The sequence below is a fragment of the Balearica regulorum genome, chromosome 1, assembly GCF_011004875.1.
Source record: "Balearica regulorum gibbericeps isolate bBalReg1 chromosome 1, bBalReg1.pri, whole genome shotgun sequence".
In the NCBI taxonomy this organism is placed as follows: Eukaryota; Metazoa; Chordata; class Aves; order Gruiformes; family Gruidae; genus Balearica; species Balearica regulorum.
The window spans coordinates 143,849,935-143,877,463 of NC_046184.1; the positions used below are offsets into that span (position 1 = coordinate 143,849,935).

General features: G+C 39.4%; 2 protein-coding genes across 8 annotated transcripts in view; one reads left to right on the plus strand and one right to left on the minus strand.

Annotated features, from left to right (window-relative positions):
* The window catches only part of PPP2R3B (protein phosphatase 2 regulatory subunit B''beta), a 56,152-nt gene extending 43,254 nt beyond the window's left edge, over positions 1-12,898 (plus strand). For all 3 annotated transcript variants that reach the window (XM_075737033.1, XM_075737042.1, XM_075737048.1), the window contains 6 exons: positions 186-234; positions 1,481-1,570; positions 2,275-2,450; positions 5,776-5,894; positions 5,979-6,085; positions 11,713-12,898. In XM_075737033.1, coding sequence (XP_075593148.1) covers positions 186-234; positions 1,481-1,570; positions 2,275-2,450; positions 5,776-5,894; positions 5,979-6,085; positions 11,713-11,857 — 686 coding nt within the window. In that variant the 3' untranslated portion in view covers positions 11,858-12,898. The remainder of the gene's footprint in view (positions 1-185; positions 235-1,480; positions 1,571-2,274; positions 2,451-5,775; positions 5,895-5,978; positions 6,086-11,712) is intronic.
* Positions 12,899-14,256: 1,358 nt separating this feature from the next.
* Positions 14,257-27,529, minus strand: part of LOC104643131 (cohesin subunit SA-2) — a 68,923-nt gene continuing 55,650 nt past the window's right edge. For 4 of the 5 annotated variants that reach the window (XM_075736987.1, XM_075737022.1, XM_075736997.1 and 1 more), the window contains 8 exons: positions 25,618-25,769; positions 24,685-24,786; positions 23,274-23,428; positions 23,051-23,179; positions 19,383-19,573; positions 18,184-18,358; positions 16,794-16,887; positions 14,257-15,234 (listed from right to left, as the gene is read on the minus strand). In XM_075736987.1, coding sequence (XP_075593102.1) covers positions 15,226-15,234; positions 16,794-16,887; positions 18,184-18,358; positions 19,383-19,573; positions 23,051-23,179; positions 23,274-23,428; positions 24,685-24,786; positions 25,618-25,769 — 1,007 coding nt within the window. In that variant the 3' untranslated portion in view covers positions 14,257-15,225. The remainder of the gene's footprint in view (positions 15,235-16,793; positions 16,888-18,183; positions 18,359-19,382; positions 19,574-23,050; positions 23,180-23,273; positions 23,429-24,684; positions 24,787-25,617; positions 25,770-27,529) is intronic. The other variant, XM_075737012.1, reaches the window with a different exon arrangement.

Below are 27,529 nucleotides of genomic sequence, written 5' to 3' on the forward strand. Positions count from 1 at the left end.
TTTGGAGACTTTGTGTTAAGTGATCCTCTCCAAGAGGACTCAAAGGGATTAACGAGCACTACACTTGATCTTTCTCACAGTTTATATGTATAAGAGGTTTCCAGTAAACTCTTCAACTAGACAATACAATGCAAAGCAAAAATAACTTGTATACAACTGATACTATTTTAACCCTTTTTTCACAGCAATTTCAAATAGGATGATAGAGCGGATCTTCTCAGGAGCAGTTACAAGGTACTTATTTTGCATACTGATCTAAATCCAATTTAATATTTGCTTGTTAAATTGTGCAATGTTTCCAGAAAAAAGTAACAGTGAATTTCAAGATTTAGTATTGTAGTTTAAACTCTAGTAGTACTAGAGTGCTCTTGGAACCTTTGGCTCAGTCCAAGCTCTTTACTCTCCTTTGTTTACTCATATAAAGACTTGCCATTGGAGATTGTATGGTTTAACAGGGATGGGAATGAGGAAGGGAAGAAACGTTGGCACTGCTGTTTTCCCATCCCTCAAACCTGTAAAATTTTCAAAGGGAATTCAGCTTTTCAGTACTACTTGTAAAATCAATGCTTATTGCATCAACAGATTTACAAAGATGCCTCCAGTTGAGTTCATTCACATTTTTAACAGTCATTCTTCGTTGTTCCCACTTGGATTGACTTCCTTTTGTGTATTTATGGCACTTTACTGATTTTTGAAACATTTTGCTAGCACAATATCTGCAGCTAGAAAACAACTGACAAACAGAAATAGCAAAAGCTGAAATCAGTGAAATGACACTTGGCAGGCATATGTCTAGAGCTTATTCCTTTATGTGAGTGTTTTGGGCAAGACACATACCATATTTTTCTAGACATCTTGAGGATAAAACAGCAAAAAAATTATTTTAGGAATGAAAGGTAATATGTCCAGGAACTGCCTACCTGACTTTTTACTAGAAATGTTGACCATGTGTCTTCAGAATGTATTTGGATGCTGTGTTCTGTTGTATGAGAGTAGAAACAGGCAATTGTGTTCTTGCCATGAACACTTCCTGAATGTTTTTATTTCATTTTTATCTTCATATTTCTATTCCAACACTTTTAGCTAGTGGAGTTCTGTACAACTTTTAAGTTCTCATCACTTCTACCTGAATAGAAATTCTAAAAAGCATGTGTATTTGATGTAATTTTTTTTAATGAATTGAGATATCTCTTTTGTTAACAATTAAGCAGCAGTATTGCTGCCCAGGAAGGAAAGCTGTAACTCCTTCTGCACAGGAGACCACCCTCCTTTTCCAGCTGCTACCTTCCTCTTTAAATACCCATTGCAGTAGAAACAGAACAGCACACAAGTTCTTGTCTGTGACAAGTCACCTTAGGAACACTGCATCTTTTAGGAGATAAACAGTTAATAGCACTAAGGAAAATAATCCTTAATTTTGGTTAGTAAAAGCTAGGTGTTTTAAAAGAAATTTCTATCTTTTCCCTCATGGGCCTTCAAGAGGTAGAAAAGCACAAAAAGATGGAAAAATTAGCTATGCTGATTTTGTCTGGTTTTTGATATCTGAAGAGGACAAGAAGACACCAACTAGGTAAGAATGAATTTATATTTTAACAGAAATAAAGACTGACTTTATTGGTTTTCGAGTCTTTAGGGGCTGCTGATGCTCAGCTGGAACTGTGCTGGAAGAAACTAAATGATAAAAACATGAGTGGAAAACCAGCCCAGCTCGTTGCATCATTCTTATTTATCAGTGTCTTCTATTGTCGCTGCTGTAAAACTTTTCAGAGTTAATCAAATATCATTGTTCCATATGCTGTGTGTGGCCTGCTTACAGGGTCATAGATAAGGGAAATTACAGTCGTTTCATGATGCCAGTGACTTTGGGAAACCATACAGCTAGCAGTAGCTGTAGGGTATTGATAAGAAACCTATTGTGTGGTATGTCACTGGCTTGTTCAATATGAAAAAAATAACTTGGGTTTTGATACACAATTCAATTTTTCATTGGCTCCCTTGAGCTTTTATGTAAAGCCACGTGTATTAGTTCTCTCTTCCCTCCCTCACAATTAACAAGTATGATTTCAAATGCAATGATGTATGGCATGGCAAATACCAGAAACTGTTACCACAATAGGTGGTGGTTAAAGACTTTGTATGGCATTATGGAATGCAGTCTCAAGTCTAGTTTTGCATCTGTAAGTAGCATAGCCTTTAAAACAGGCAACATAAATTCCTGAAATCCTGTATTAAGGCTGTGTAAACAGTTCTTTGCTATTAATTACCAAATTTCAGCATTGAATACTGGTTTCGCTGCATGGATCTCGATGGGGATGGTGCTTTGTCTATGTATGAATTGGAGTATTTTTATGAAGAACAGTGCCAAAAATTAGATAACATGGCCATAGAACCTTTGCCTTTTGAAGACTGTTTGTGCCAGATGCTGGATCTTGTGAAGCCACAATATGAAGGTAATAAAATCTTTTTCTATCTGTAATTTCTGTTTCTTTGGATTAGGAGTTAGTGCACCCTTAAGAGCACTCAGTTGGTCATACAAAGAATATGCATTTAGGTTGTCTCAAAAGTCTGTTAGAGCTTATTAATCAAATGGTCTTCCAAGGGCAGGCATTCATTTTCATACTAAAATTTAATATGCTACTTTAAACTTCCTTGTAGGTTTTTGGTTTGGGCTTGCAGCCATGTTTAGTGTTAAACGAAATTTTGTCACTATCTGGCTGAGGCGATGCTCTCCAGAAAAGCTCTTGACTGTTCTGTTCACTTGCCTCTTACCTGTTCCAGTACTCATTTAGTTGACACTTCTTTAGAGGGGACAGTTTCTAAACAGTGTGTGTCTCTGTAGATCAGTAATTACTTATTTTAGGTTAGAAGTCTATGCTGTCCTTCGGAAATTCATGGCAAGGGGCTTTAAAATAACAGAATATTAAACAGTTCTTAGTTTTTGGCTATTTTATACATTCATTTGAACCTTCATAGACCTGCATCCTGCCTTCCTGCATTTGACTTATATGATCTTTAGCTGATGAAACTTGAGTTTACATTTTACATCTGAAAACAACTCATCAAGTGAGGATGATGTTCACTTCATGTTTGCCCTTCTGTGCTGCTCAATACTAGAAATATTTTTGCATGCCTTAGTAAACGTATTACTGTGGTGTGGAAGAGTGGTAGCTTGCATGTTCACGGCCTCTACTTTTGTGCCGTTTCTGGTGTTTGTCTCACAAGTTGATTAAAACTGTTGTATCCATGGTACACTAGTCTTCAGGGATTTGTTGAACTCAATGCAATGAAGGTCAACCTGTATCTAAACTTAATGTCTCAGTAGCTGACCACAGTTAGCGCTAATAAGAGTTATTATGGCTATACTTTTTAACGTGAATTTCAGTGTGTAAAAGGACTTGGCCTACAGTCTGGTTGCTATTATTGTACAGACTTTGCATTACAAGAAACTTAGAACTTGCTTATTGGCTCTTGAAGTGTTTGTTAGGAATAGCAACCTCTATTGCATATGCTAATGTTTGCTATTTTTATGGTAAAAGAAAGTTGTTGACCATCCTATTTAATGCTTTTGTTTAGCAAATGTGATGTTGTGCTAGTATTTCATGTTCAGACACTTCTAGAATTTCAAGTGTCACTTTAGTTGTGTGTGTAAGATGGTGGCTCTTTTTACTGTCTATAAAATTGTTAGAGAATCAATAAATAGTCTTGCTTATTGCCCACCTTCTAGTAATAAGAATATTTAAATTATAAGAAACTTTATTTTTAAAAGGTAGTTGTCTTTTTTGAGACATGATTTTTTTTTTGCATGCTATGGGAATTGAAATAGCTCAAAACCAGAATTCAAAGCTTCATATTCATATTTAAACCAAGTTAATATGAATTTTCTGGTGAAAACACATTTCTAATGGTAAATAAAAAAAAATTGTAAATGAAAAAGTGTTAAGTATGTTTTAGCTGGAAGCTCAATCCTAGATATCACTGGAATGAGGTGTTAGACCAACATGTGGGGAGCATTTAAGATGAGGTGAAATAAGCTCCAAGGAAAGCATTTATGTTACATAGCCGCCTACGATAGCCTCCCAAACTTAGGGGTTCCCTTCCAGTCTTGTACACTATACTTCTGAAAGGCAGACATTTTCAATGTTTCTGTTCTGCATTTTAAATGAAACAAGATTGATGTATCTGTTCTATATCATGAAGATGATAAAAGGAGGCTGTGGAACACAACCAAGACAAAAGTTATTTAGGGCAATGAAAATGAAAGCCAATTGTGAAGGGTTGATGGGGGTTTTTTTTATAAAAACTGAGTGACATTTGAAAGATGGATTAAGATCAAACTTTTTCTGTCATTTTCCTATACAAAAAAACTAGTGGCATAAAATGACATTTCACTTGGTAGATTTGAAACAAAAGAAGGCACTGTCATTCACTTCTGGCTACATTGTGATACAATTTGCTACTGGATGCTCTGTGTACCAAAAAGCAAAGTCTTTAATTTGTGGAGACCTGAATTTAGTTATTGCGATTTCATTCTTTTTTTTGTTGGTCTTTCAGAGACAACATAGGCATCCACATAAGTGTTAGGTGTCTAAGCTCCTGTTGCAATAAATGGAAACCGGAGAGCAAATCAACGAACCAAATATAGGTGTCTAACTTAAATTGGGAGCTTATATAACTAGGACTCAAATCAGTTGCTTGGTTGTGGAGAGCTGCTGCCACTTGAGATGGCCCAATGCATCAGACATCTGTGTGGGTCTGACAGATATGACACAGGTGCCACGAGGGATTTGTGTCGTTCTGGAGCATCAGCTGTAAACCAGGCAGAATACACAAAGGTACTTCAGATGGCGACAGACAACAACTGTGGCAACCATTTCCACATGGTTACTTATTTTGCTTCCCTCTGATGTCCTTGAGTTACACGTTGTTAGAGGCTGGGACAGTATGCTGAGGAAATACTGTTCTGAGTCTGGCTCTTCTTGAACTCTTCTGTACCATCTGCAGTTAGCTCCTCTTTGATTGACAACAGAAGATTGGCCAGATTTAAGGTGAATCAATAAAAGGGAGTTTTCTTGTATATCTGGTATTTTTCAGTCTTTCTGCCAAAGCTTAACGTTCAGCTTTGAAATAAGGTAACATTTCTGACAATCTGACAAATACTTCTAATTGTTAAGGAATCCATTGATTTGTCTTTAAAGTATAACTTTATATAAACAAACAAACAAAACACCTCTGAGCATTTAGCTTTCCTCTCAAGCAGTAAATATTGATCAGGCTGGACAAGTGTGGCAAACCAGTCTCTATGAAAAATTCCTGTGTGTGAAGCATAGTCACACACTGTCATCTGTCATACTTTTTTTTTCTTTTCAAGTCAGGGAAGAAAAAGGGCTACTGCTAGAGGAGATTTCTACCTGCCACCCAAGCACTTCTTGGGGAGGAATGGCTGGCTTGCTGGTGACTTCTGTCTCTTAAGGAAGCTTAGGCAATTAGCTTAAATGACTTTGAATAGCTAATTGAGGCAGGCTGCATCTCACTCCAACATTTTGAAGGACAGTAGGATGACAGCTAAAGCAAGTAACAGATCTGAAACACTTAAAAGTTTTGTCAACTTTGAAGGACGCTTCTTTAGGTGTGTATTTCATCTACTCCTCTCCCATTGTGCTGAGCATCAGTGACAAATGTTCTTGAGCATAATGATGACTTAACTTTTTAATAACATTCCTCTTTTTTGGAGAAAGGATAACTTCAGCTCTAAATATCTTTCAATCTTCTTTACAGGAAAAATTACTCTGCATGATTTAAAGCGATGTAAGCTGACAAATGTGTTTTTTGATACTTTTTTCAACATTGAAAAATACCTTGACCATGAACAGAAGGATCAGTTTTCTATGTTGCGGGTGAGTATGAAGCTTTCAAAGCCTTTTTAGCGATGTGCTTAACAATTAATATGTTTTTGTATAACTTGCCATGTGATTGTTTAGGATGGCGAAGGTGACAGCCAAGAGGTCTCTGACTGGGAGAAGTATGCTGCTGAAGAGTATGATATCTTGGTAGCAGAAGAGGCAGCAAGTGACCAGTGGAATGACGGGTAAGAATGTACCAGGAGACTTGGTACGAATCCTCTCTATAGAGCCTCACCATCACTGTCATCCCTGATGCTATTTTTGTACAACGTTGCTGTTTATCACCTTTAGCCATGTGCTCAAGTGAGGGAGGAAGAACCTTGTTTGTATCTCAAATTAGATACTCCTTGACAGTTTGTGATTGCATTGGTTTTGTCAAAGAAAAGGTCCTACTTCGAATTTTAGCAGGACAGAAGATTTGAAAAAGCTTCAACTCAACACAAAACACAACATTTAATTTTTTTAGCTTGTTGAATGAATGAAGAGCTTCATTGAGGGCTTTTGGGGGGAAGAATTCTCATTTCTGAACTCAGTTATATCAGCTTAGAAGTATTTTCTCACAGTTCTCTAAGAGGAAATAAGATAATAAATCTTGCTGTTTTGAAAGCACTCCTTTACTTTTGCTATGTCGCTTCCAGAACCTCTCAGAATCCAAAGTCCTGAATCTGCTGTTCATTGTTTTTGTTATTTAAGTTTGTACTTGTTTTCCCTATCTTTTTAATTTGTTTTAGGCCTTAAGTTAGTGGACCAACCTAGAGAAAACACATTTTCCTGTATTTCCTACATCAATATTCTGTTTTTAGATGTGTCTGATTCTTGCCAAGCGTTTAGAGAATGACTAGCTTGGTATTTAAGAGACTGCTTTAAAACCTGAGAAAGCAAAATCCTCTTAACATGGATTTCAGAAAACTCTGTAACAGAAGGAGGGGAGTGAGAGAGTTGCTATCACCCAGCACTTCAGCATTAAGGGGGATCATACTCTTAACTCTTCATGGAATCTTCCACTAGAATTGGTTAATATTACAGAATTAACAAGCCAAAAAGTAACTGAAGCTTTGTTGTGCTGTGAGTTAGGCAATATTAAACCTTCAGTGTTTATCTCACTTGATCTCTTAAGGTCATAGGCTTAGTTTGGGGAAGGTACAGAATAGGTATGTACACTTCTGACAATTGAGACATTGTGATGCCAAGTGTAATAGCTTAAATTTGATGGATCAGAGGAAACAGCCATTTCTGTGGTCTTGCTGGCTGTGAAGTGTTACTTATTTATAACTCAGCTGACAAAACTAGTGGGCTTCTTAAACCAATGAAGGATTCAGATTTTCGGTCCTTGGTTTTAGAATGCCCTTATAAAATTAGCATGTTTAAACCATTAGGAGTCATTTTTTTTTAAGTTACTGGTGGACTTAGGCCACTCCTGACAGGATCAGACCAGCCTCCGCAGTGTCTGCCATCATCTCAGTGCCTGTCAGAGGGGCCCCCTCAATACACCATGGTGAATCAGTGCATCACCCAGTCAACCTGAGAGCCCAGGCTTGACAGGAATGAATAATAGCATTTAGGAGACTTGAGGTGCTGTTAAATCTGAACATCTTAAATCTTAACTGGAACCATTTCCTCAAATGTTTTATACCTTTGCTGGTTTAGCCTTATTTTCTCTCTCTTCTGCCAGATTTCTGTTGCAGTAGTTGTGTGGGGTTTTTTGATGATTTTTTTTGACTCAAATTGTCTCAAGCTCACCTGAGAGTTGATAGTTAAATGCAGATTTCCTGGATTCCATTAAGATCCTATTATTCTGTCTTACAGCTTTTAAAGCCTCGTATAGCTTTGCAGTGGCATACCCTGAGAAACTAGGGGTCTTGTCAGTTAAGACATACTGAAGGTTCAGAAGTTTACTACGTGGTCTGTAAAAGCTGATCCTTAGCTAGGTTGTCAAGGAAGGATTTCAGCTGGTCCTTCAGCGTTCTGTCCTGGGACCACATGCAGTATCATCTGCCTCCGATGAGTTTGTGGCCAAGTGTCCCTTTGTCACTAGCAGTAAGGGACCTGCATGGGAGGAAGTCAGGTTACTCTGCATCTCTGATTAAGGGTTTGAAATTGCTGGGCGGTTGTAGACAAGTGTAATTTTGTAAAGTTCTAAGATAAAGTTTAGGTACAACTTCACCCACAAGTGTGGACAGGAGATCAAGTAAGAGTCTCAAGGTGCTTTGATTCTGGTTCAGTTATGAGCTCATTGACTGCAGCTGTTTCTCTGAGCTAAGAGCATGTCTGTGATTGTTTAGACTAAAGGATTTTATTTTTATGTATTCCCCCCCTAAGATGTCTCTTCTTGTGAAGATAAAAGCCACAAAATTTGCAGCCAGTATTCTGGGGTTGAATTGTTTCTATTATTTAAACCAAAAAAAAAAAATTCATGGTGTACCTAAAAGCATGGGTCTATGGCTTTACACAGAAAATGGACAAAATAAACTGAAATACAAAATGTTTCTCAAGTAAAACTTTCAGATTATATTAAATTCCATAAACTTTAACTCTTCAGTAACTTCTGACAGGTCTTGGACACTTAGTTTTTTCAGGTACTTCCATGAAGTTTGTTCTCTCCGCAGCATAGGCACAAGCTTCTTTATATGCCCATGCAGTTACAGCTTAAGCAATACAGAGAATGTTGTGGAACCTAGGGTATGTAAAGCAGTATCCTAATAACCTTAAAACTTGAAAAAATGCACCTTCACTATGTAAATACAGTCCTTAAGGAAAACTAGTGTGGTGGTGTAAGAATAATGTAGTGGAGTAGGCTGGGATATGAAGGAGATGTATGATGCCAAACCACCCAGTTTCTCATTACTTTTAAACCAGGTGTTTGTAAACACAAGTGATTCATTGGTTGTAGGTTGTCTCTGCTTCTGGCATTAGCAGATTTGTCACAGATCTTGTAGAAAAAAAAAAAAACCTGACAGAGACAAATATTTATCCTATGGAAGCACAGCCCAAAAAAAATCACACATTTTATTACTTTCTGTATCTCTAGTTGGGTTTGATGCATAGGCCATAGCTGCTGGCCCTCCACACAAATGGATAAAAGCTTTTATCCAAGTGTTCCTGAAGTTTTGCTGCTTCGTTTCCTTGGAGTATAGATTGTAATGCTCACTGACAAATTATGAAGTGGTTGTTAATGGAGACAAAGTGTTTCAAGTATCATACACACAACCATATGTAAGATGTGCTTTGGATTGACTGCATAGAAACAAGTGTTATGCTTCATCTTACTGATTTCTGCCTACCCTTATGTCAGAAGCTTGTGAAGACTGTTGCATTTAAACAGCCAAATTAAGATTCTTTTTTTTTAATAGAGAGCAAAGTTAGGATACCTTCCAAATTGTTTGTCAAATAAGCAACTGAATCCAAGTTGTGGGCAAAGAGATTAAAATCTAAAGAGAAGAAAAAGTACTCTGATCTGACTGAGGGAGTCATTGTCAAATCTGACTTAAAGTTTGAGTGCTTTCTAACAGTGAAGGTCAGCAAAAGTGTCTTCAAAACTTAATACTGAAGTAGGACTCTGAATCTTATTTTTTCCCTATAATTGTCCTGAAAAATGAAGCTTATTTTCTGTTGCTGAAGCTGAGAGAAACACAAGACTACTAAAAGTTTCCTTGGTGCTGTTAGGAGAGTTTAATGAACAAAAACACTACCTAAAAATGCTCATAACTTTAGTGTTGTAGAAAAACTTCTTCCTTAAAATCACCTGTCGAAAGGGTTGTAATGCCTGAACTGAGATGACTGTTTGACAATCCAGTATGATTTTTTTATTTGATTACTTCTATAGTACATATTTTCCTGATGTTCCTATTAAAACAGTTGATATGAAACTTGGGAGTGGTATACAGAAATCTTGAAATAGGCTGATTTCTTCATATTTACATGAGCTTTACAAATGGGGGGGGGGAAGTAGTTTTTAGAGGTGTTGTAGCTGTATGGTTATATTCTTATAAAAACCTCTGTGCTGGGAAGTAGCAATAGATTTTTCTAATAATGTGAGAAGTAACTCAAGTAATTTTAGTGCCTAGATGTGAAAACTGGGACAGCATTTCTAAATTTCCTTAACTTAAATATCTTGGAAAGGAATAAAAATGATAGATATTCCATGAGGCCACCAGAGCTTTGGAAGAGGTGGGATTTTCATTTGGTCCCATAATGTTTGAATAACACTTTTCCAAGTACGGGATGGATGGAACCTACAAAGAGTATCTGAGAGATCCTCATGCTGCCATTTTAATGACAGGAAAAGCTGCTGTTGCCTCTCTGTATCACTATGCAATAAACAAATCCAAAAGGTGCGTTCAAGATATTTCTCTTTAAAAGAGAAAAAAATAATCTTTGTCAAAAAGATGGAATTAGTGGTATAGAAGACTATAAATAACAGGTTTGTGAACCCAAACTGCTGTTATGGTAGAATATGCATCTTTCTTCCAAATCCTTGTTTTCAAATGTGTAACTTAGTAAAGTAACTCTTAGGATGACTTTTGTTTCCTGTTCAAATCAGTGGTGAACTTCTGGCAGAAACCCAGGGTGTTCTGTTCACTGACTGATGCTCACACAATTCAGGCCTTAATACCCCTGGGAAGAATGAAATAACAAAAAGGAAAGAAAATCAGGAATTCTTTTTACTCAGTGCTTAATCTTTACCTGATGTTATCAAAGCATCTTTATTTTGCTAGATTTCTTTTACTCAAAATGGCAGTGAAGCTGGCTTAATATGTTTAGGAAGTTTATCTATGAAGTGTTTCAACAGAATTGTATTCACTGTTGATAAATGTTGTTGTTCTTCCTATCTCTGCTGTTAATGCTGCTCTGTATTAGTGTTCACAGTGGATTCTTACTATTTAACTCTTCTTTGCCCTATGCCGTTCTCTGAAAGAGTACTTCTAATCGCCACGTACTGCCATGACAGAGTCACACTTAAGAACAGATACCACAGTTTGTAAAGCTCGTGCTTTGCCTAGTCTTGTTATAGAGGCGGAAATGATCCTGTGCGGAGATGAGATGCAGCATGAGAGATGATGTGCATGAACCTGAGTCAGCCTAGCCCAGGAAGTGGTCAGTTCTTTAATCTGACATCATAAATCTCTAAAGATTTCTGCTTAGTTTTTTCAAATGGCTATCAATTACAGATTTGATCCCACCTGATCAGTGCTGAAGCAGATCTCTTAAATATCAGCCTTCACTGACTTGAGTTAGTTAAATGTTACATTTCATTATCCATCTGTTCATTTTCATCAGCAGCAGGATGTTATCAGTAATTTCTCATTAAACAATTGGCTTTAGCTTTCTAGCATCTGCTTTAAATACACAGTTGGTGGCCATCACTTCCCTGTGCTCATGTGCATTTTAATAACACTTTCAGTATTTGTTCTCTTTTGTTGTAGCTACTGCAGGTGTAGTTTGTTCTACCTAATTCAGCATAATTTCAGCTTTCTTGAAAAGAACAGGAAGGGTTTCTTGCCAAGCACTGAAGTCTTGCATTTGACCATTTCTAATTTAGGAGTTCTCCACTAGAGTAGTGCGTGCTTTGAGTCCTTTCAGTAAAGCTGTGTATCTAAGTTTTGCACATGATGGGAGAGTAAGCTAGCTTAAATTTAAGTCATTATGACAGAAACCTAGTGCTGCTTCTGGCTATGAGTTTTTTAATATAAAATACTGGAAATCAGGCTCTTTCTGCAGGAGTCTTGTCAGTGTTCTAACACTTGGGCGCTTCCCAATGTAGCTGGACTTTCATTTTCTTTTTTTGTTTGGGTTTTTTTTGGCCCATTCCTAGGTATGAAGCAGAACTGAATCCTGTAGACCATCAGAAGGCCAATGTCCTAAAGTATCAAATGGAGAGAAGACCATTTTTTGAAATGCCTTCCCATCTGGCTGATGTAGACTTGGATGAATATGACTATGAAGAGGACTTTGAGTAGTGGTTACTTCTGGTCAGTGCTTGCAGAAGAGAATGGACAGTCTGCAGCAGGTCTGCTACACACCTGTATGTCTCAGTGGGGTTTGTTTTCAGGAAGTCAGTTTAGTTTTGTGCTAAAAAATATTTAATCACTACACTATCTTTTAAATAAAAGAAGCGCATTTGTATGGAATGATGAAACTTTTTGTATTTATTCAATAGTCTATAGTTTGTAAAATAGATTAAAATATTTATTTACAGATGTTGCATAATTCCTTTTTGGAAGAATAACAATATTTGACTTTAGAGAAAAGTAATTTACTGTTTTTATGAGAACTGTATAATTCTCTCTAAGTTGATGTGTGGTGCACTGACCATCTCCATCCCGTACGTGATGAGGTGTCCTGTCCTGGTATGGGAGGTAAGGAGACAATTTATAGCTGGCCTGCAAAGCTTATGTGCTCAAAGAGACAGCTCTAGGGCTTTCGTGCCTTGGCAAGGTGGAGATGTGACTGAGTGCGTGATTAGCGCTCATTTACATGTAGAGTTGTGTTTGACAAGCTGAGTGTATTGGTGCACAAGGAAAGTGAATGCTTGAGACAAGTCGCTTCTCTTCTCCATGTAGTCCTTGTTTGCCCCAACTTTTAGTTTTGCTTGCCCTTTTAAACTTCAGTCTTTTCATCAATGTTCATTATAAAAAGATTATTTAATAATGAAGTCTGGTTTAGTGTTCATGCTTGATCCAAAATAGGCGTGTTAATTCATGTAGAAGGAACCAATTTTTTTTAAATCCTTTGTATAAATGTTACTTGATCAGTGATGTGCACTAATTTGTTGTGGGCTTTTGTCTGTCCCATCTCTTGTTTGCTATTGACACATTCCATGGATATTCATCAGTGTCACAGCAGCTTGAAATTGTTGCCTCACTCTTACTGTTAAACAGATTTTGTTGGAGAAAAAAAATGTACAAAAAGATGTAAGTTATTTTTTGGTTGCAGTGTAGATCTGTTAAAATGTTTAAAAATCATGTTTGTATTTTCAAATAAAGATTTTCATACATGATTTTAACAGTTCTAATTATTATGTTTATATACTGCCTGCAGTTAACTACTTCCTATTAAAGAACCATTTAAGATGATGAGTTATGCATGTACACAGTCTGGTTGGATAATTACACAAAGCTGAATATTCCAAGCAAGCTCTAGCAGGTTTTTCCTCATCTAAAAGCCAGTGTTGCTGAACAGCTGGAACTGGCTCAGAAAAATCTGTTCTGCTCAACTCCTTGTGCAGAGTTACGAACCTGTGTATCTTAAGTAAGGAAACATTTGTTTAGTGAACCTTACCAAGGAAAACTCAAGTCATGTTTAATACCATTCAAAGGATTTTTAAAAATAAAGTCAGCGTTTATTTATTCACATTTTGATGAGTTTCCATTAATGTCAAGCTTCTCTAGCATTGGCCAGATACCTTTCACTATTTGCCCATGGTTTGGGGTTTTTGAACAGTAAAGATACACAGAGGCTTTGTGTTAAGCTCTGTTCCCAAAGGTGCTGTGGGAAAGGATGACCAGCTGCCTTTCTAGAAGATGATCCTGAACTTCTGGTGCTGTTCAAGGGGTGCTGACTTAAACCCTTCTTAAAAAGGGGCTTGTAAATGGCCATGTACAGCTGCAGGTTTCTTACCATGCAGTGATGTTTTTCCATGAAGCACCTGGAGCTGGGTGTGGGGCAGGCCTCTCCTGCAGCTGTTGTTGCTGCTTTGTGTTTGGTGAAGAGCCTGTTAAATCCTGTTCCCTATTGTGCTTTGGATAACCAAGCTCCTTTTTTTTTTTTTTTTTTTCCTGGAGGATTTGCACAGCTCCAGTACAGCAAATTATGGTGTTGCTGTGGAAGTGACTTTTCTTGCAATACATGAACTGGAAAGATGACTGTACCTTCCCCTAGAAAGGTAATTCCCAGCCCAGGTCCTTTGTTACAAGAATTAAAGCATCTGCAGGTTTGATGTGGTCTGAGGTCTCAGTGTTTTCTTAGTCCAAGTCTAGCTGTAGACTTGGTCTATTCTGACTACCTGGTAAGTGTTTAGGCCTAGATCCGTAAATCTAGATGAGGGGAAACATCACTATCACAGTTGAGAGCTGGGAGGGAGTCACAGGGGAACTTAGAACAAGCTGATCTGGGTGAGAATCAGCATTATCTAGTGGACTGCTCCCTCTGTCCTTGTGTGAGCCTAGTGCAAAATGAAACATAATGGGTTTACTGCTGCCCTTCAGGATACCCAATACCTGGGAGATACTCATGCTTCTAGTCATGGGAGCTCACCTTGAACTCCATTAGAGGGCAAACTACAAGGCCAGTAGCACTGCTGCTCTTCTTTCTCCAGACTTAGTATGGGAATATCACTTGCACTTTCAGTACTAATAGATAGCAAGGGTTATGTAGTTTATTTTACACAGTTACAATCCAAAATATATGTATGTATAAAATAAAGCTGATGATAGGATTAATGCAGTATACAATTCCACAGAGCAGTGACAAAGGGTCAGCAAAAGCAGCCAGCACTCCCCAGTCTACTGCCTCCAAAACAGCCTTGAGTGAAGATCGTTTGCAAATTCTTAATGGAAAACTACTTTTGAAGGGCCATGGTAATGGTCTATTTACATTGCCTTTTCAAGCTTTATATTTTCCAAGTAAATACCACATGATCACTGTGTATGAAGGATTTCTTCCAGAGGAAAATACTCAGTCAACTGGTCCACTGTTTCTTTGTTACTTAGAAGCCTTGATCCAAGTCTCCTGGGAACATGTCGTGATCCCCACAGACAACTAACCACTGGAATTTAGAAATACTTTGAGACTATTTGATCCAAGTTTTCAATTTTACAGACCAGAAAGGGCACTGCTAAGTCACCTGCCATCACCCAGCAGGTCACAGCCTTCACAGCTGGGCTGGGGTCAGGTACAAGGAAACAAGTAGATATCCATCTTGATCAACTCAAATGGTAAAGAGTGGATCCAGCAGCGTGCTACCCCCAAGCTTCTCTTGCTTCTTTCATCTAGTTTACAGAGCCTTTGACTCAGTATTTGTCAATACCCTGATTCCAGTCCTTAGGTTGGGAATTGTTCCAAAGGATACAGTTGAGTAATGCTCATAACTCCCACAACCTTAGAAGCGCAACAGCCAGATCAGTAACACCACAAACAGCGATGTGGAAAAATCAACCACAGTGCTAGTACCTAGCTGGTTCTGGGTGGATGCCTACAGGCAGAGATTCGACTTCGTCCGTATCTCCTGCTGCCTTGGTTGATGCCATCACAACCCTATTTCCAGTTAAACGGCTTGCAGAAAAAAATTGGTACCATGTTCTTTGCTCCCATTTATCCTCTCAGCTTCTTAACTTTCCTATAACAGAAGAAAAAAAAAGGATTGTTGGTCTCATATTATCAAGAAAACATACAAGAGCACATAAGGGATCAGAATAAAAGCATAGCCTCTGCCCATTTAGCAGCGTGGCCATAGCTGGCTCTTGGAAAGCGCTATATTTAGCTTCCACAAATGGAAAGAAGCATTTCTATACCACAAGGAGCCCGGAAAAGGCACTATAGGGAAAGGCCACATGCTGGATAAGTAGTGCACTTTCTGTATGTCTTCCATCTTGGTCTACAGATTTAAATTCTTTTATTATCTACCTTCAATAGCAGCTGCTCCAAGCATATAGTACAAACAAACAGTCTACATTTTAAAAGGCATACAACTGGAAGAAAAGGTAGAAGTCTCTTTTTCCTTCTAGTCCTCTTAAAAAAAAAAAGAAACCAAACAAACAAAACCCACCACTCAAATATGAAAAGAAACCATTTGTTCAACTTTACAGGAAAAAACACATTTAAAAAGTCAAAAATCAGACAAGGTCTTTGAATGTGGCTCTTAAATACCAGATAACCAGAGGCACTGGAAATCAAGGGGCTGCCTGAATCACTGCAAAAACACTGTCTGCCAAACACTGGGTTTACATTCTATTAAAGATTCAGAGAGCAGGAGGGAATACGGGAGAAAAACCTGAAGGAACAGCTCAGCCCCTTGCAATGGCTGACACAGCAAGTCCTTAGAGGACAGGAGCAATATCATAGGCTGCGGCACAGGAACCCTCATGGCCTGGGTTTTTTTTGTTTTGGTTTTTTTTTTTTTTTTCCTTCCAGTACAGTCACTGCTGCAAGACCCATGATATCCTTTCACCCCTGTCCCAAAGGGCTGAAAGTTTTTCCCTGCTACAAGTTTCCATTCCAGGGCTGAGCTGAGGCCCAGGCAGACAGCTGCAGTTTTGCCAAACTATAATCTGATCCCAAAGGCAATTGCTACCCACAAGAAAAGCCCCAGGCTATGCTGGCTGCCACTCTAAGCCCACAAGGTTTACACGCCTCCCTTCAAATCCCCAGCTGGTTTGGGGACAACAAATCTCCCCACCAGCCTTGACTGGAAAAAGGGTAAGAAACAAGGGTCACTCTAGTGAGAGCCCCAGGTTGACCAGTGACCAGACACATTTCAAGCCTTTTGCTCTAAAGAGCACAATGCAAACACCACTTCTGAAGTGGACGTTCCCTGCAGGCCGTGCAGCAGTGCCATCTCTGCAATGCGCCAGTAACGGGGAGCACCTGCTGCAAGTGCTGCTTAATCAACAAGCTGCACAGTACAGGGAAAAAGGAAACTGGATCCACCTCAGCACGCACCCTAGCTGGTGATGGCTAGATCCTACAATAAGAATTGCCTTAAAAATGCAGATCAAGTTGAAGGAGGAGACTGCAGCTGGAAAGCGAAGAGCATAGAACCTCTTTTCTCAGCCTGAAAGGGGTCACAAAAGAGCAGCCCCTTTGCTGCTAGATGGGTACTTGTGAGATTCTGAACTCAGACTCATCCACTTCAACTTACAGCTGTCCTCAGAGCTAGAAGACCTGAGCCAGAATTACCTGGTCGGCACCAACCACATCGACATCAACATCTTCCATTGTGTCTTCTGCTTGACCCTCCTCTGAGACATCTTCTGTCTTAATCTCATCTTTGCTGGAAAAAAAAAGAAAAGCTAAGTCTTGAAAAACTTTATAATAGAGATTGCACAGGTGTGCTAAAGGCAGAGTAGTTCACATAGTAAGATCTGCTGCTGAGATATCCACGTAAGGCAGCCCAAAGTTTCTGGCCCAGTATTTCCCAGGTATGGAAGAGGTTATGCTCTGAGGAATTTCCCATAAAGCAGTTTAGAAACAAACCCTTCATCTAAACAGGGGCTGGATCTGTAATCACTTACATGTTTAATAAATTTTTGTTCTGTTTTACTTGTATTCACCAGGTCCATTCAACAAGTGTCCCAAAACCTGGAAAAGCATGTCTTTTCTGGGATTTGTGTTTCATCTTTTAACTTACCAGTATGGGAAATGGCACCTAACACCTCAATAAATGAAGTGTATTAAAGGAAAATATCCCAACTGAACACTTTGAGTGCTTTACAGAGCTCAAAAGTAGACTCTGGACTCCGTGTTTCATAGAATCACAGACTGGTTTGACTTGGAAGGGACCTCAAAGATCATCTAGTTCCAACCCCCCTGCCACAGGCAGGGACACCCTCCACTAGACCAGGTTGCCCAAAGCCCCATCCAACCTGGCCTCAAACACTTCCAGGGATGGGGCATCCACAGCTTCTCTGGGCAACCTGTTCCAGTGCCTCACCACCCTCACAGTAAAGAATTTCTTCCTTGTATCTAATCTTAATCTACCTTCTTACAGTTTAAACCCATTACCCCTTGTCCTATCACTGCACTCCCTGATAAACAGTCCCTCTACATCTTTCCTATATTTCTGCAATACCTCTCTTCCATCCAAGTTCTGTGGGGTTTCACTCAGGTATGTGTAACACAGTAGTTAATAGCAGGTCTGCAGAGACAAGAATCCTCTTTCATTTCCAGAGCTGCAGAAAACGCTCATCGTCAGGCTGCAGCAAAGAGCCAGGGAGTAACCGACACCAGAGCCCTCTAATAAGGACCAGAGACAAGAGAAGTGGGACAGGGAACCCTCCTCCTTCCTCACCTTTTTCTCTGCACACTCAGTATTAGTTCAAGAAGGCAGGGAAGCCCTGCAGCAGTGGGGAACAATCAGGCTAAAGCAGCAAATGTAGATATTGGACTGAGAAAAACAAAACCACAACCTGTCCTTGGGACACAGCCTGTAAGAAAGAGAGGAGGGGCACACACCCTGTGCCATTTGCCCATGGAATTATTACAAAAAACAGAACCAGAGGTGGATAGAGAGACCCCAACCGTCAATACCAGGACAAGTGAAGGAGCTTGTAAGACATACAACTCTCACCAGTATCTTCTCCGGAGCCCTCCTGGACAAAGGAATGGCAAATGTTCCTGCAAGTGCGTCTCTCGAGATTTTAGCCTCTTTCTGCTTTTCCCTGCTGCAGAGGCAAGCTGGGAAGCACGCTGAAGGTCTGGAGCTTTGCTTCCTGCTTCAGTCTGGCTGGTTTCAGGCAAAGACCCTGTAACAGACAGCGAACAGACTTGTTCTCCAGCCTCTCTCAAAGGTCTTGAGATGGACATTTCCAACATGTTCCCCACAGCACTGAAGCAATGGGACCAAGCTCAAAGAGAGATTTGGAGCAAAGCATTCATTTATTGAAGGAACCAGCTAAAAGCCACATAAAAGAAAATCAATTTACTTTGCCCACTGGTCATTTTTGCAATCTAGATTTATGACCTTGGCCCTGGTCCACAAGTGCTATAGGTACTGCTGAGTCTGTATAACCCTCAAGAAAGGAGAGCCTTTGGGACACAAAGGAACAAGCTTTCTGAAGGCAGGTCACTGAAAACAAAATTTCTGAGAAAGCATGAGAGAGAAATTAAAGGATGCTCTGGAAAAATTCCCTTTCCTCCACATACAGCTGCACATGTCTACAGCACTTAGCATTTTTACTAGCAATTGGTTTCATCATGGCTTTACTACATTTAACTAAGAAGTCCCACAGTGAATACCTCATTACAGATTGCAAGTCCATGAGAGATGCTAAAGCCTGTATTCAGCCCACCTAACTATAACTCTTTAAGTTAGGAGTATAATCCTACAAGCTTCCTAGAAATTCAACAGAGAGAAAGACCCCAGAAGATGATTTGGCCCAGATCATCAGGCTGAAGATCCGAATCGCCTTCTGGAAATACCTCTCCTGTCTCAATTATCTACAAGGCCTAAAGCAACAATGCCCTTAACTTAAAAATTGAAAGCAATGAACCAAGTCTCAATGGTACAGACAGATGCCAGAGCTCCATACAGAGCAGAATTCAAGATATTACCTAAATTTGGCTCACACAAAGTCTCCAGATCAACCTTCCTGCTATTGAGTGATGAAGAGGCCTTTAACAACAACAAAGCTGAAGTCAAAAGCTGCGGTTCAAACTGGAAAGTCAACAACATCCAACAGACTGTGGTACTGCTAATGCAAAGCATGAAGTGCATTTTTGCTGGGACACAGCAAATACAGCTGATCCAGAACGGGGAAGTTTTCATACCATTAGACAATTTCCTTTTAAAAGAAGACGTCTTAGACGTGCCCACGGGGGACCACTCTCCTGAACTGCCGAGGACAGAGCTCTCCTCATCTTCATTTGCCAGTAAAGAATTTCTGTACCAAATCAACGGCTGCCATTCATCTCCTCTGCAAGGCAGTGGTTCTGCTATATACCTCTGTAAATAAGCATACCTGGAGAAAACCAAAAGCAAGCATAAGAAAACTCAGTATCTTTCCCCTTAACATCTAGGGAAGCTCTTGCCAAAAAGGCATTTTCCCCAAAGGTGCAGACAGAACTGCTGAAGAAAAAGAAAGGGCATCCCTTTTCTCAGAAATATCTGGCATCTCTGAAATATCTGAATATTTAAAATGTACATGTTTTCAAAGCCAAAAAAGTGCTTGAATTTTAGCATTAGAAACAACACTTGATTCACACGAATCACAGAATTACATCAGTCTCTAGAAAGAATTTCCTGTGCAGGAAAGGTCACTGCCAATTGCTGCTGCCAGGAGCAGTGTGAACGGAGCAGAACTCTGCGAGGATGCACCCCTTCTCCTGGTGGTCTTTTTCTGCCTCACTGACTGCAATGCAAAGGAGATCCCAGGCTAGAGATGCTTCTTGTGATTCAATAGCACAGCAGGTCAGGAAACGGGGCATTTATGCCATGAATGCCTGTTTTGTCAAAATTAAAAAAAAAAAAAAAAAAAAGAACAACAACCAATAAAACCACTTTTCTACAATAGCATCTCAAGCTCAATCCAATTCTCTCAGGTCCCCAGTAAAATTTCAAGTGTCTGCAAGAAGCAGCTAACAGCTCTGCAATTATGACAACACACAGGACGTGGGAAACATTGGTTCAAATCCCTGTTCCGCCTGATTCAATCCACACACTTGACACGGGACGTCCCTGAATCCCAGCTGAAGCTATCGCCTTTTCTGGAGCAAAGAGGTCTCCTTCAAACATTCTTTTTGAAAAACAAGACATTTCTGACAAAGTCTTTCTGACCCATTCCTACTTTACAACAATAAGAAAAGAAAACCAAAGTCTGACTCAGGGTTAAAAACTGGATATTCACTACATTTCAGCTACAGCTCATCACTTTAAAATCAAGCCCAGTGTTGTTAAAACAGACCCCACCTTAGCAAATACCAGAAGTGACAGTTTTAACACCAGCCTGTACAGTATATTATTCCTTCTTTCATTAGGAGTGTGGCCTGGAAAATATCAAGCATTTAATTCGCTTTGCAAAACAAGAAAAGTGGTGCTGGGAGGAGGTTAGGGTAAGCACCAACTCTGAAACAATTAGAGTCACGGACCCTGGGGGCCCCAGGGATCAAGAAACCCTGGTAATGGAATTTGTTGGTTTCGAACAAGCGTGTATTGTAACTACTGTTTTAGGGTCTAATCCAACTGCTATCAATGTCAATGGAAAGACTCCTACTGATTCAGGAATCAGGCCCTTCATGCTGCTTGCTATTCAGTAATTCATTTCTCGCATGCATTTTGTGGCACAGAGCAATTGACAAGTCAGATATTTTACTGCTACACCCTGGGCAATTACAGGGGAGGAGGTTAAAATCCATTTACTTTGATGGTGTTGAAATATACTCCTTTCTAACAAATGCCCATATTCTGTATCTCATCTGTTACAGGTACATTCACATATGTTAACATACAGACCTGGACATCAATCCTATGATTAATAACAAAAATGAAAATAACCAGATGTTTATTTCTAAAAGTTCATGTTGACCTAAAACATTCCATCCAGTAATTTATGATGAAGCTAAACCTAAATATTTCTAAGAGGAAATATAATCTCCAGCCCCTGCAAGGCATTTTAGGCCTCCCAGAATAGAAACTGTTACTCTAGAAACATAGTCTGAATGTAGTTGTGGATAAAATTGCAATTTCCCCCCTTGTGAATTTTATTGTTTCCCATTTGTTCCCAGCAGCAGTGGAAAAGTCCAAAGCACTAAGAACTGAAGGCAAAGAGCATTCCCTGCTAGGTTACGTATTTCCCACAAAAGTTTTCAGTGAATAAACCTACCTGAATGTATCTAATACATTCAGAAATATACTTCTGGAATATATCCAGTGGTCAAGAAGTTAAATATAGCCCTACGAAAAAAATCATCAGGATTTAGCTTTAAATCTACCCACATTAAAGATGAAATATTTTCCTCTTGTTTAATTAAAAGTTACTCATTGGAGGTAAATGAAATGGCAGAGTTTTTCAGCGATGGATTACCAGAAATCCACTCATTGCACAAGCGTCACCATACAGATAATAATAGCTCTTTAAAATCCACATAACATGGACAGAATTGTACAGAAAGTGTTCAAAACCAACTCTAGTCATAGATCTCAAAGATCCTCTCCAAGAAAAATGCAAGAACAGAAAGGAAAGTTATCACTACCCATAGATTACCCACTTTAGATTTACCAGGGTTTGTAATCAGTATATGTTGAATATTTTTCTTCTGTATTTTGCATTTTGGGTTTGAATCCATTTGTTTAAATATTTTGTCTGGGTAGCTGGCAATCATTAATAAATTGTATTTGTCATGTAAAGTAACGGGAAAGTAGACATTTTACCACTCTTGACCCTTGTTATATAGAAACTTGTTGACAATCCCCATAGAAGTTAACCTCCAATTTAAGACAAAGTGACACAGGAGCAAACAAGTTACACAGAGCTTAGCAAGATGTAGTTGTTGGGTTTGGGTTTTTTCCCATTTCTGCTGACTTCTTCTCCAAAGTGTAACTTTTCCTGTCAGGTACTGGAGTGATTTGCTCAGAAATTCAAACAGGCAGATGTGTCTTAATGTTTCATCTTACATTCCCGTGTCTTCATATATGCTCTCAGGAAAATGAAAACAGCTGTTATATATTTTGCAATATTTTTTACAGTATCTGTAAATAGAAGGCTGAAGTACAGAGATCCAGATCCAAAATAAGCAGCAAATAGAAGGAAGGTCAAATAGAAGGAAGAACATTACTTCCCTTCCAAAAATGACTGGAGTTGAGGCAGGTGAAGGCGGCAGTAAGAGACATAATCATATGTCTCTCTGTTCAGACGCATAATGCCCCATAATGCTGAAATAAGGCTGTCATTCCTATATTATTAAATGTAAATATTTAAGCTACTCTAAAACACAGCTGGCCCAGCTGGATCGGGGCATATTCCCCTGTAAATAGTAAATTTTTGAATTTAAATATCCCAATTACGAATAGTGTCGTGTATATTTCTATTCCAAATATATTCCATGGAACTCAAGTAATTCAGTCCTGAAGCTATGGAATTAGATCATTACAAAATAATGATCTGGGCATTACCTCTTCCTCAATCTTTTCTGCTTTGCTTTTCTCTTCAGAAAAGCACTCCTGGCATTCCACTAGCCAGTCAAGTTGCAAATCTTTTCCACCAAGTTAACATTGTCTTTCCCTTAGAAGAATTGCCACACGTGGCCACAACTATGTCTAAAAAATATGAAATAACTACTACTACAAAATTCTACAAGTGTCTTTCAAACAGCCTCAGGGGCAGATTGATTTCAAAAGATCTCAGTAAAGCCCTTGAGCAACTTCTGCAACACTGAAGTGTCCCGTGTACAAGGACACACAAAACACAAACTGTGTATGACTGCACAAGAACTTAACTTACACTAGTCTTTTGTCAGGCTTTAGCAGCTTGTTGGAAAATTCACTGATGATTGACAGAAAGCTCAAGTTAGGAGGCAGGCATTTTCCATCTACTCCAGTAGCTCCCTGAAAAGCAAATTCAATCCCTTCCCTATTGGAAGAAAAATAGAGAGAGAGCAGAGTAATAAAACAGACAACTAACAAAAGCAATGACCATGGACAGGGTGATGTTATGTGGCACATACTTGTGTATCATAGCTACAGATTCTCTAGATTTCACTTGGTCCCAGCCAAACGTCAGTGAAAAGCGACGAGCAAGTTCTTTCATATTTATGAAGGAAGCAGAGGAGAAGTCCACACCGCTACTGCTGTCTTGGCTTTCTGCATGTGTCCGAAACAGCTGCAAAAGAAGTCTCAGATAAGCAACCAGATGTAATCCTACAGGCGAACAAAGCACCAGGAGGACACAGAGCCATGCACAGCAAGCAACAGTGAGCTTACACAGACAGAAGCCTTACAAAAGAGCAGGTAAGCCGTGTGCTTCAGAAGCACACGACTGGAACAACGATAAGGAACTGACACAACAATGACATTGTTGTGCTTAAGTGACAAGCACAAATTAAAAATAAGTAAAAAATGATGCGCGTACACAGAGAACTGGTTCTTGAAGATGTTGCCTCCACTAATCCCATCTCCTGTTGGGATTTCTGAATCAAGCTCAAGAGGCCTAATTTGCCTGAGAGGCGTTCAGACTATCAGAATGCAGATATAAAGCAGCAAGTTTGGCAGCAGCATAGTCCAATTTCTGAGAGTGAGACTGGGCCAAAAGCAAATTAACTATGATTTGGGGGTTTTTTTCCCTAACAGAACCTGGAGGTAGCTTGTTCCCTTCAACCTGTTAACTTTCAAGGTCAAGCAAAGGCCACAAAGGGCCTGTTGTCTATGTGATACCTAAACATGAAGTCCTGACTATGTCAGCAGAATATATGTAGCCAAATGCTGCTTAGTCTCATCTAAGCTCAGATTTCAGGGGCTAGTTCACAGATCTAAGCCCCTGGCAATGTGTGTGAAATAAGCAAAGCTCACGTATCAGTACCCCTGGGGAGGAGCCTGCCCTGTGGCTTACGGCACGACTCCAAGCTAGAAGCTGCTCTGGTCATGGGCAGTGCCGGCAAAGCAGCTGCAAGCCCCAGCAACTGAGACCCTTCAGGAGAGCTGCGACCCACTTTCTTCCAGAAGAAAATACTGAAAATACTGGGGATTAGAGCTGGCCAGCCACAGAGACATTTGTGGTTCCTCGACTTCAAGACAGAATAAGGTCCTTAATGTTTGTTAAGGTTGAGACAGCTACCATGTCCCAAGAAACACTCTGTAATCTCTCATCAATCCTAACACAATATGAATTTGAAGATTAAAAACAAGACAAAAAATCGTGCACAAAATTGCATTTTAAAACAGATGTAATGATTGAAAGGAGTTTTAATTATGACATGCAAAACCAACATACACATAGAAAGTACAGGCAAGGAAACGATTTCTCCCACTTGTTTTTTTTTTTAATGAATTTGAATAATTACAGCAAGCTAGGTAAAAAACTCCAATATGAATACAGCTGTCAGAAGAGCTCTTAGCCTCTTGCTTTAATCTTAACCTTACCTGCTGCAGACAAAGAATCAGTGTCTTGGCACTCTGAATTTTGTTATTGTGCCTCGTCTTGCTTAACGTTTCTTTAATTATGTCTCCAAAATCATTGTAGCTCTATTAACAGCAACAAATGAGAATTATTATGCCCCTTCTTTAGCACTAAGAGTACATAAAACACACAACCATGTTCATGTGACACAAGTTCATAAAACACTTCCAATATCAGAACACCCAAGCTAAAAGATGAAAACTGGACTTTTTATATTATATTTCATATGTAAAGCAATGGTATGCTCCTTTAAGAGTAATGTGAGGATTAAAGTTACACCTGAAATTGTTAAGTATTTATTATAACGAAAGAACAAAGCCTCCTCAGGAGAGAAATAGAGAGTCTTCTGTATTTAAGCAGCACTTGCCTTGGGCCCAATGAAGTAAAGAACGAGATTAGGCTATTTCCAAAGTCCTGTCGACTCAAGGAAACTGCCCCCTCTGTGCGGTTCTCAGCCCTCCCAAAACCCACTTCAGAGTGGCTGAAGCTCGACTAGTTGTCTAAACACTGGGACTTGCATGAAATCTAGGCCATCTGCATATGGACTGTGTGAGCTGTATGAAGTTGACTGCTTCAGTGTGAGAATCTCTACAGTTAAAACACTCTCCCAGCCATAAACTGCTTCTCTGCAATGCCCTCTCTGGAGAAGCTGAGGAGCAGATGCTCAGGCAGACATACCCTCAACTCAATTTTCAGTTACTTTGTCTGCAGTGAGGTACCTTTGCAGAGGAAAGAGGAGAGATTTGTCCCATTCTTGCTTGATTTTACAGCCCTTTTGTGGTTGTACAAGGATTCTGAGCCGTAAGACTATTCACCCCACATCTTTCACAAACACTGCAGTCACTTTCAAAAACTAAAATGCACTGATAGGAAAGCAACCTTATCTACAACATTACCTTCACATAATACTTATAGATCTCAGCAGCCGCAGTCATCTCTACCACATTATACACTATTAACTTGCAATATGCTGCAAGAAGACTCCGCTTTTTGTGCAAGTCGTCAAGTTTGCAACTTTCATCCTTTCTCTCCTCCTCTTCTGTCAGGTCTACGGAAACAAAAGCATTGAAGCTTTGTTCTACTACTTTATTCAAGATCTCTCAATTTTAATGACCAACTTTCATTCAAATAGCACAGACTCAGCTGTTCAGTCAACAAGCTAAGTAACAGATGCTAGTGCTCATTCCTGTGTATATCAGAAAACACAGGTTTATTTCCATTTCAAAGCTTGTAGCTGATGACAGTGAAAACGAGTTACTTCCAGTTTTCTACTCTGATCTTCATATGGCTTTCACATTTCTACTAGTCAGAATTTCCTTGTACAACACTGCTCACAGCTACAGCACCAAACCAAACAGAGCGCAGAATAAAAGGCATAACACACCAAATAGAAGAGACCAGACAAATTGTAACCACGTTTTTTTTCCTAGAATGACACAGATGCTAGAAAACCAACACATAACTCATCAGAAACCCCACAAAAGTTGCCACACACAGTCAACAAAAGAAGAGTTCAGATGAAACTCTCCAAGTGGAATCAACAAAAGTAAAAGAAAAAAGTCATTTCATATCATTAAGAACACATTAAGCCTCTGGAACATGGGTTAATTACTAGCTGGATAACTTGTGGAAAACAAATACTCCTAAGAGTCTTTCAACACAGCTACAACAGTGCTTGGGGAGGGCTTCTTGCAGGAGGAGAGCTGAGATACACTCTTTCCTGCTGTGAATGTAATCTATCAACTGCCAAAAGGCTTCAATCTTTGACCTATAATTTTGATGTGGACTGTTTATGCTTCTGGCATGACTGTGGGCCTAGAAACAAACATAAAGCAAGTGATTTGCAAAGTATCTGCAAATTAGACCTGCCAGCTGTGCACACAGACAAGCATACCCATAGCATGACAAAATCACTCGTTCAGGAAGGAATCTACAATGGCATGACAGGGATCCTTTGTGAGGAGAATGGCAAATTGAAAACATCATACAAAATGGGTCTGAAACAGATCTCAGGCCATCTAATCCAAAACAGGATCGATATCAGTTTCAGATACATAACATATGCAACCTGAAATACAACCTGCTTCAAAAACTCCCAAGACTAGGATACTACAACCTACTTGAGCAATCTTTTCTATTGTATCTCTACCTTTACCAATAAGGATTCTCTTCTACTGTCTCCCTGTTGCAGTTTAGGCCCATCATTTCTCGCATATACACTGTGACCTGAAGAAGTGTGGCACCCAAAACTGAACACAGAACTCCATCTGAACAGCTGAAGGTCAAGAGTTTTACACAGTAATCTAGAACGCAAAGCCTGACGCTTGAATTCGGCCTCAAAACCACAATGAACTAACAATCTATTTTCAAACCACTCCCAAAAGAAACCAGCCTTCACAGTAACAGCCTCAATATGGCATCTGAAAGTGTTTGAAAAAGGCAACAGAGCAACAAGTACTATTTCCCACTAAATCTGCCCTGCACATCCCAAATCAAAATCCACTAGTCCTTTACTTTGATGGCTCAGAAGCGTCCATGCATTGACAGAGTCACACTGTAACATTGCAAGGCCTTCCTCTAATGCCATCATCTGTACCACCAAAGTCAGTCTACCAAATACTTTTACATTCTCACTCATCCCTGCATTACATCAGCCCTTTTCATCCTACAGGTAAATTGGCAGCTATTTCCTGTGGTTGATCCACAGTGGATACAGAAAAGTAACAGGTCAGCCACTTTTTTTGTCAAGGGTCCCAACAAAAAAACAAAAACCAAAACAAAACAAAAAACCAAAACCAAAAGAAAACC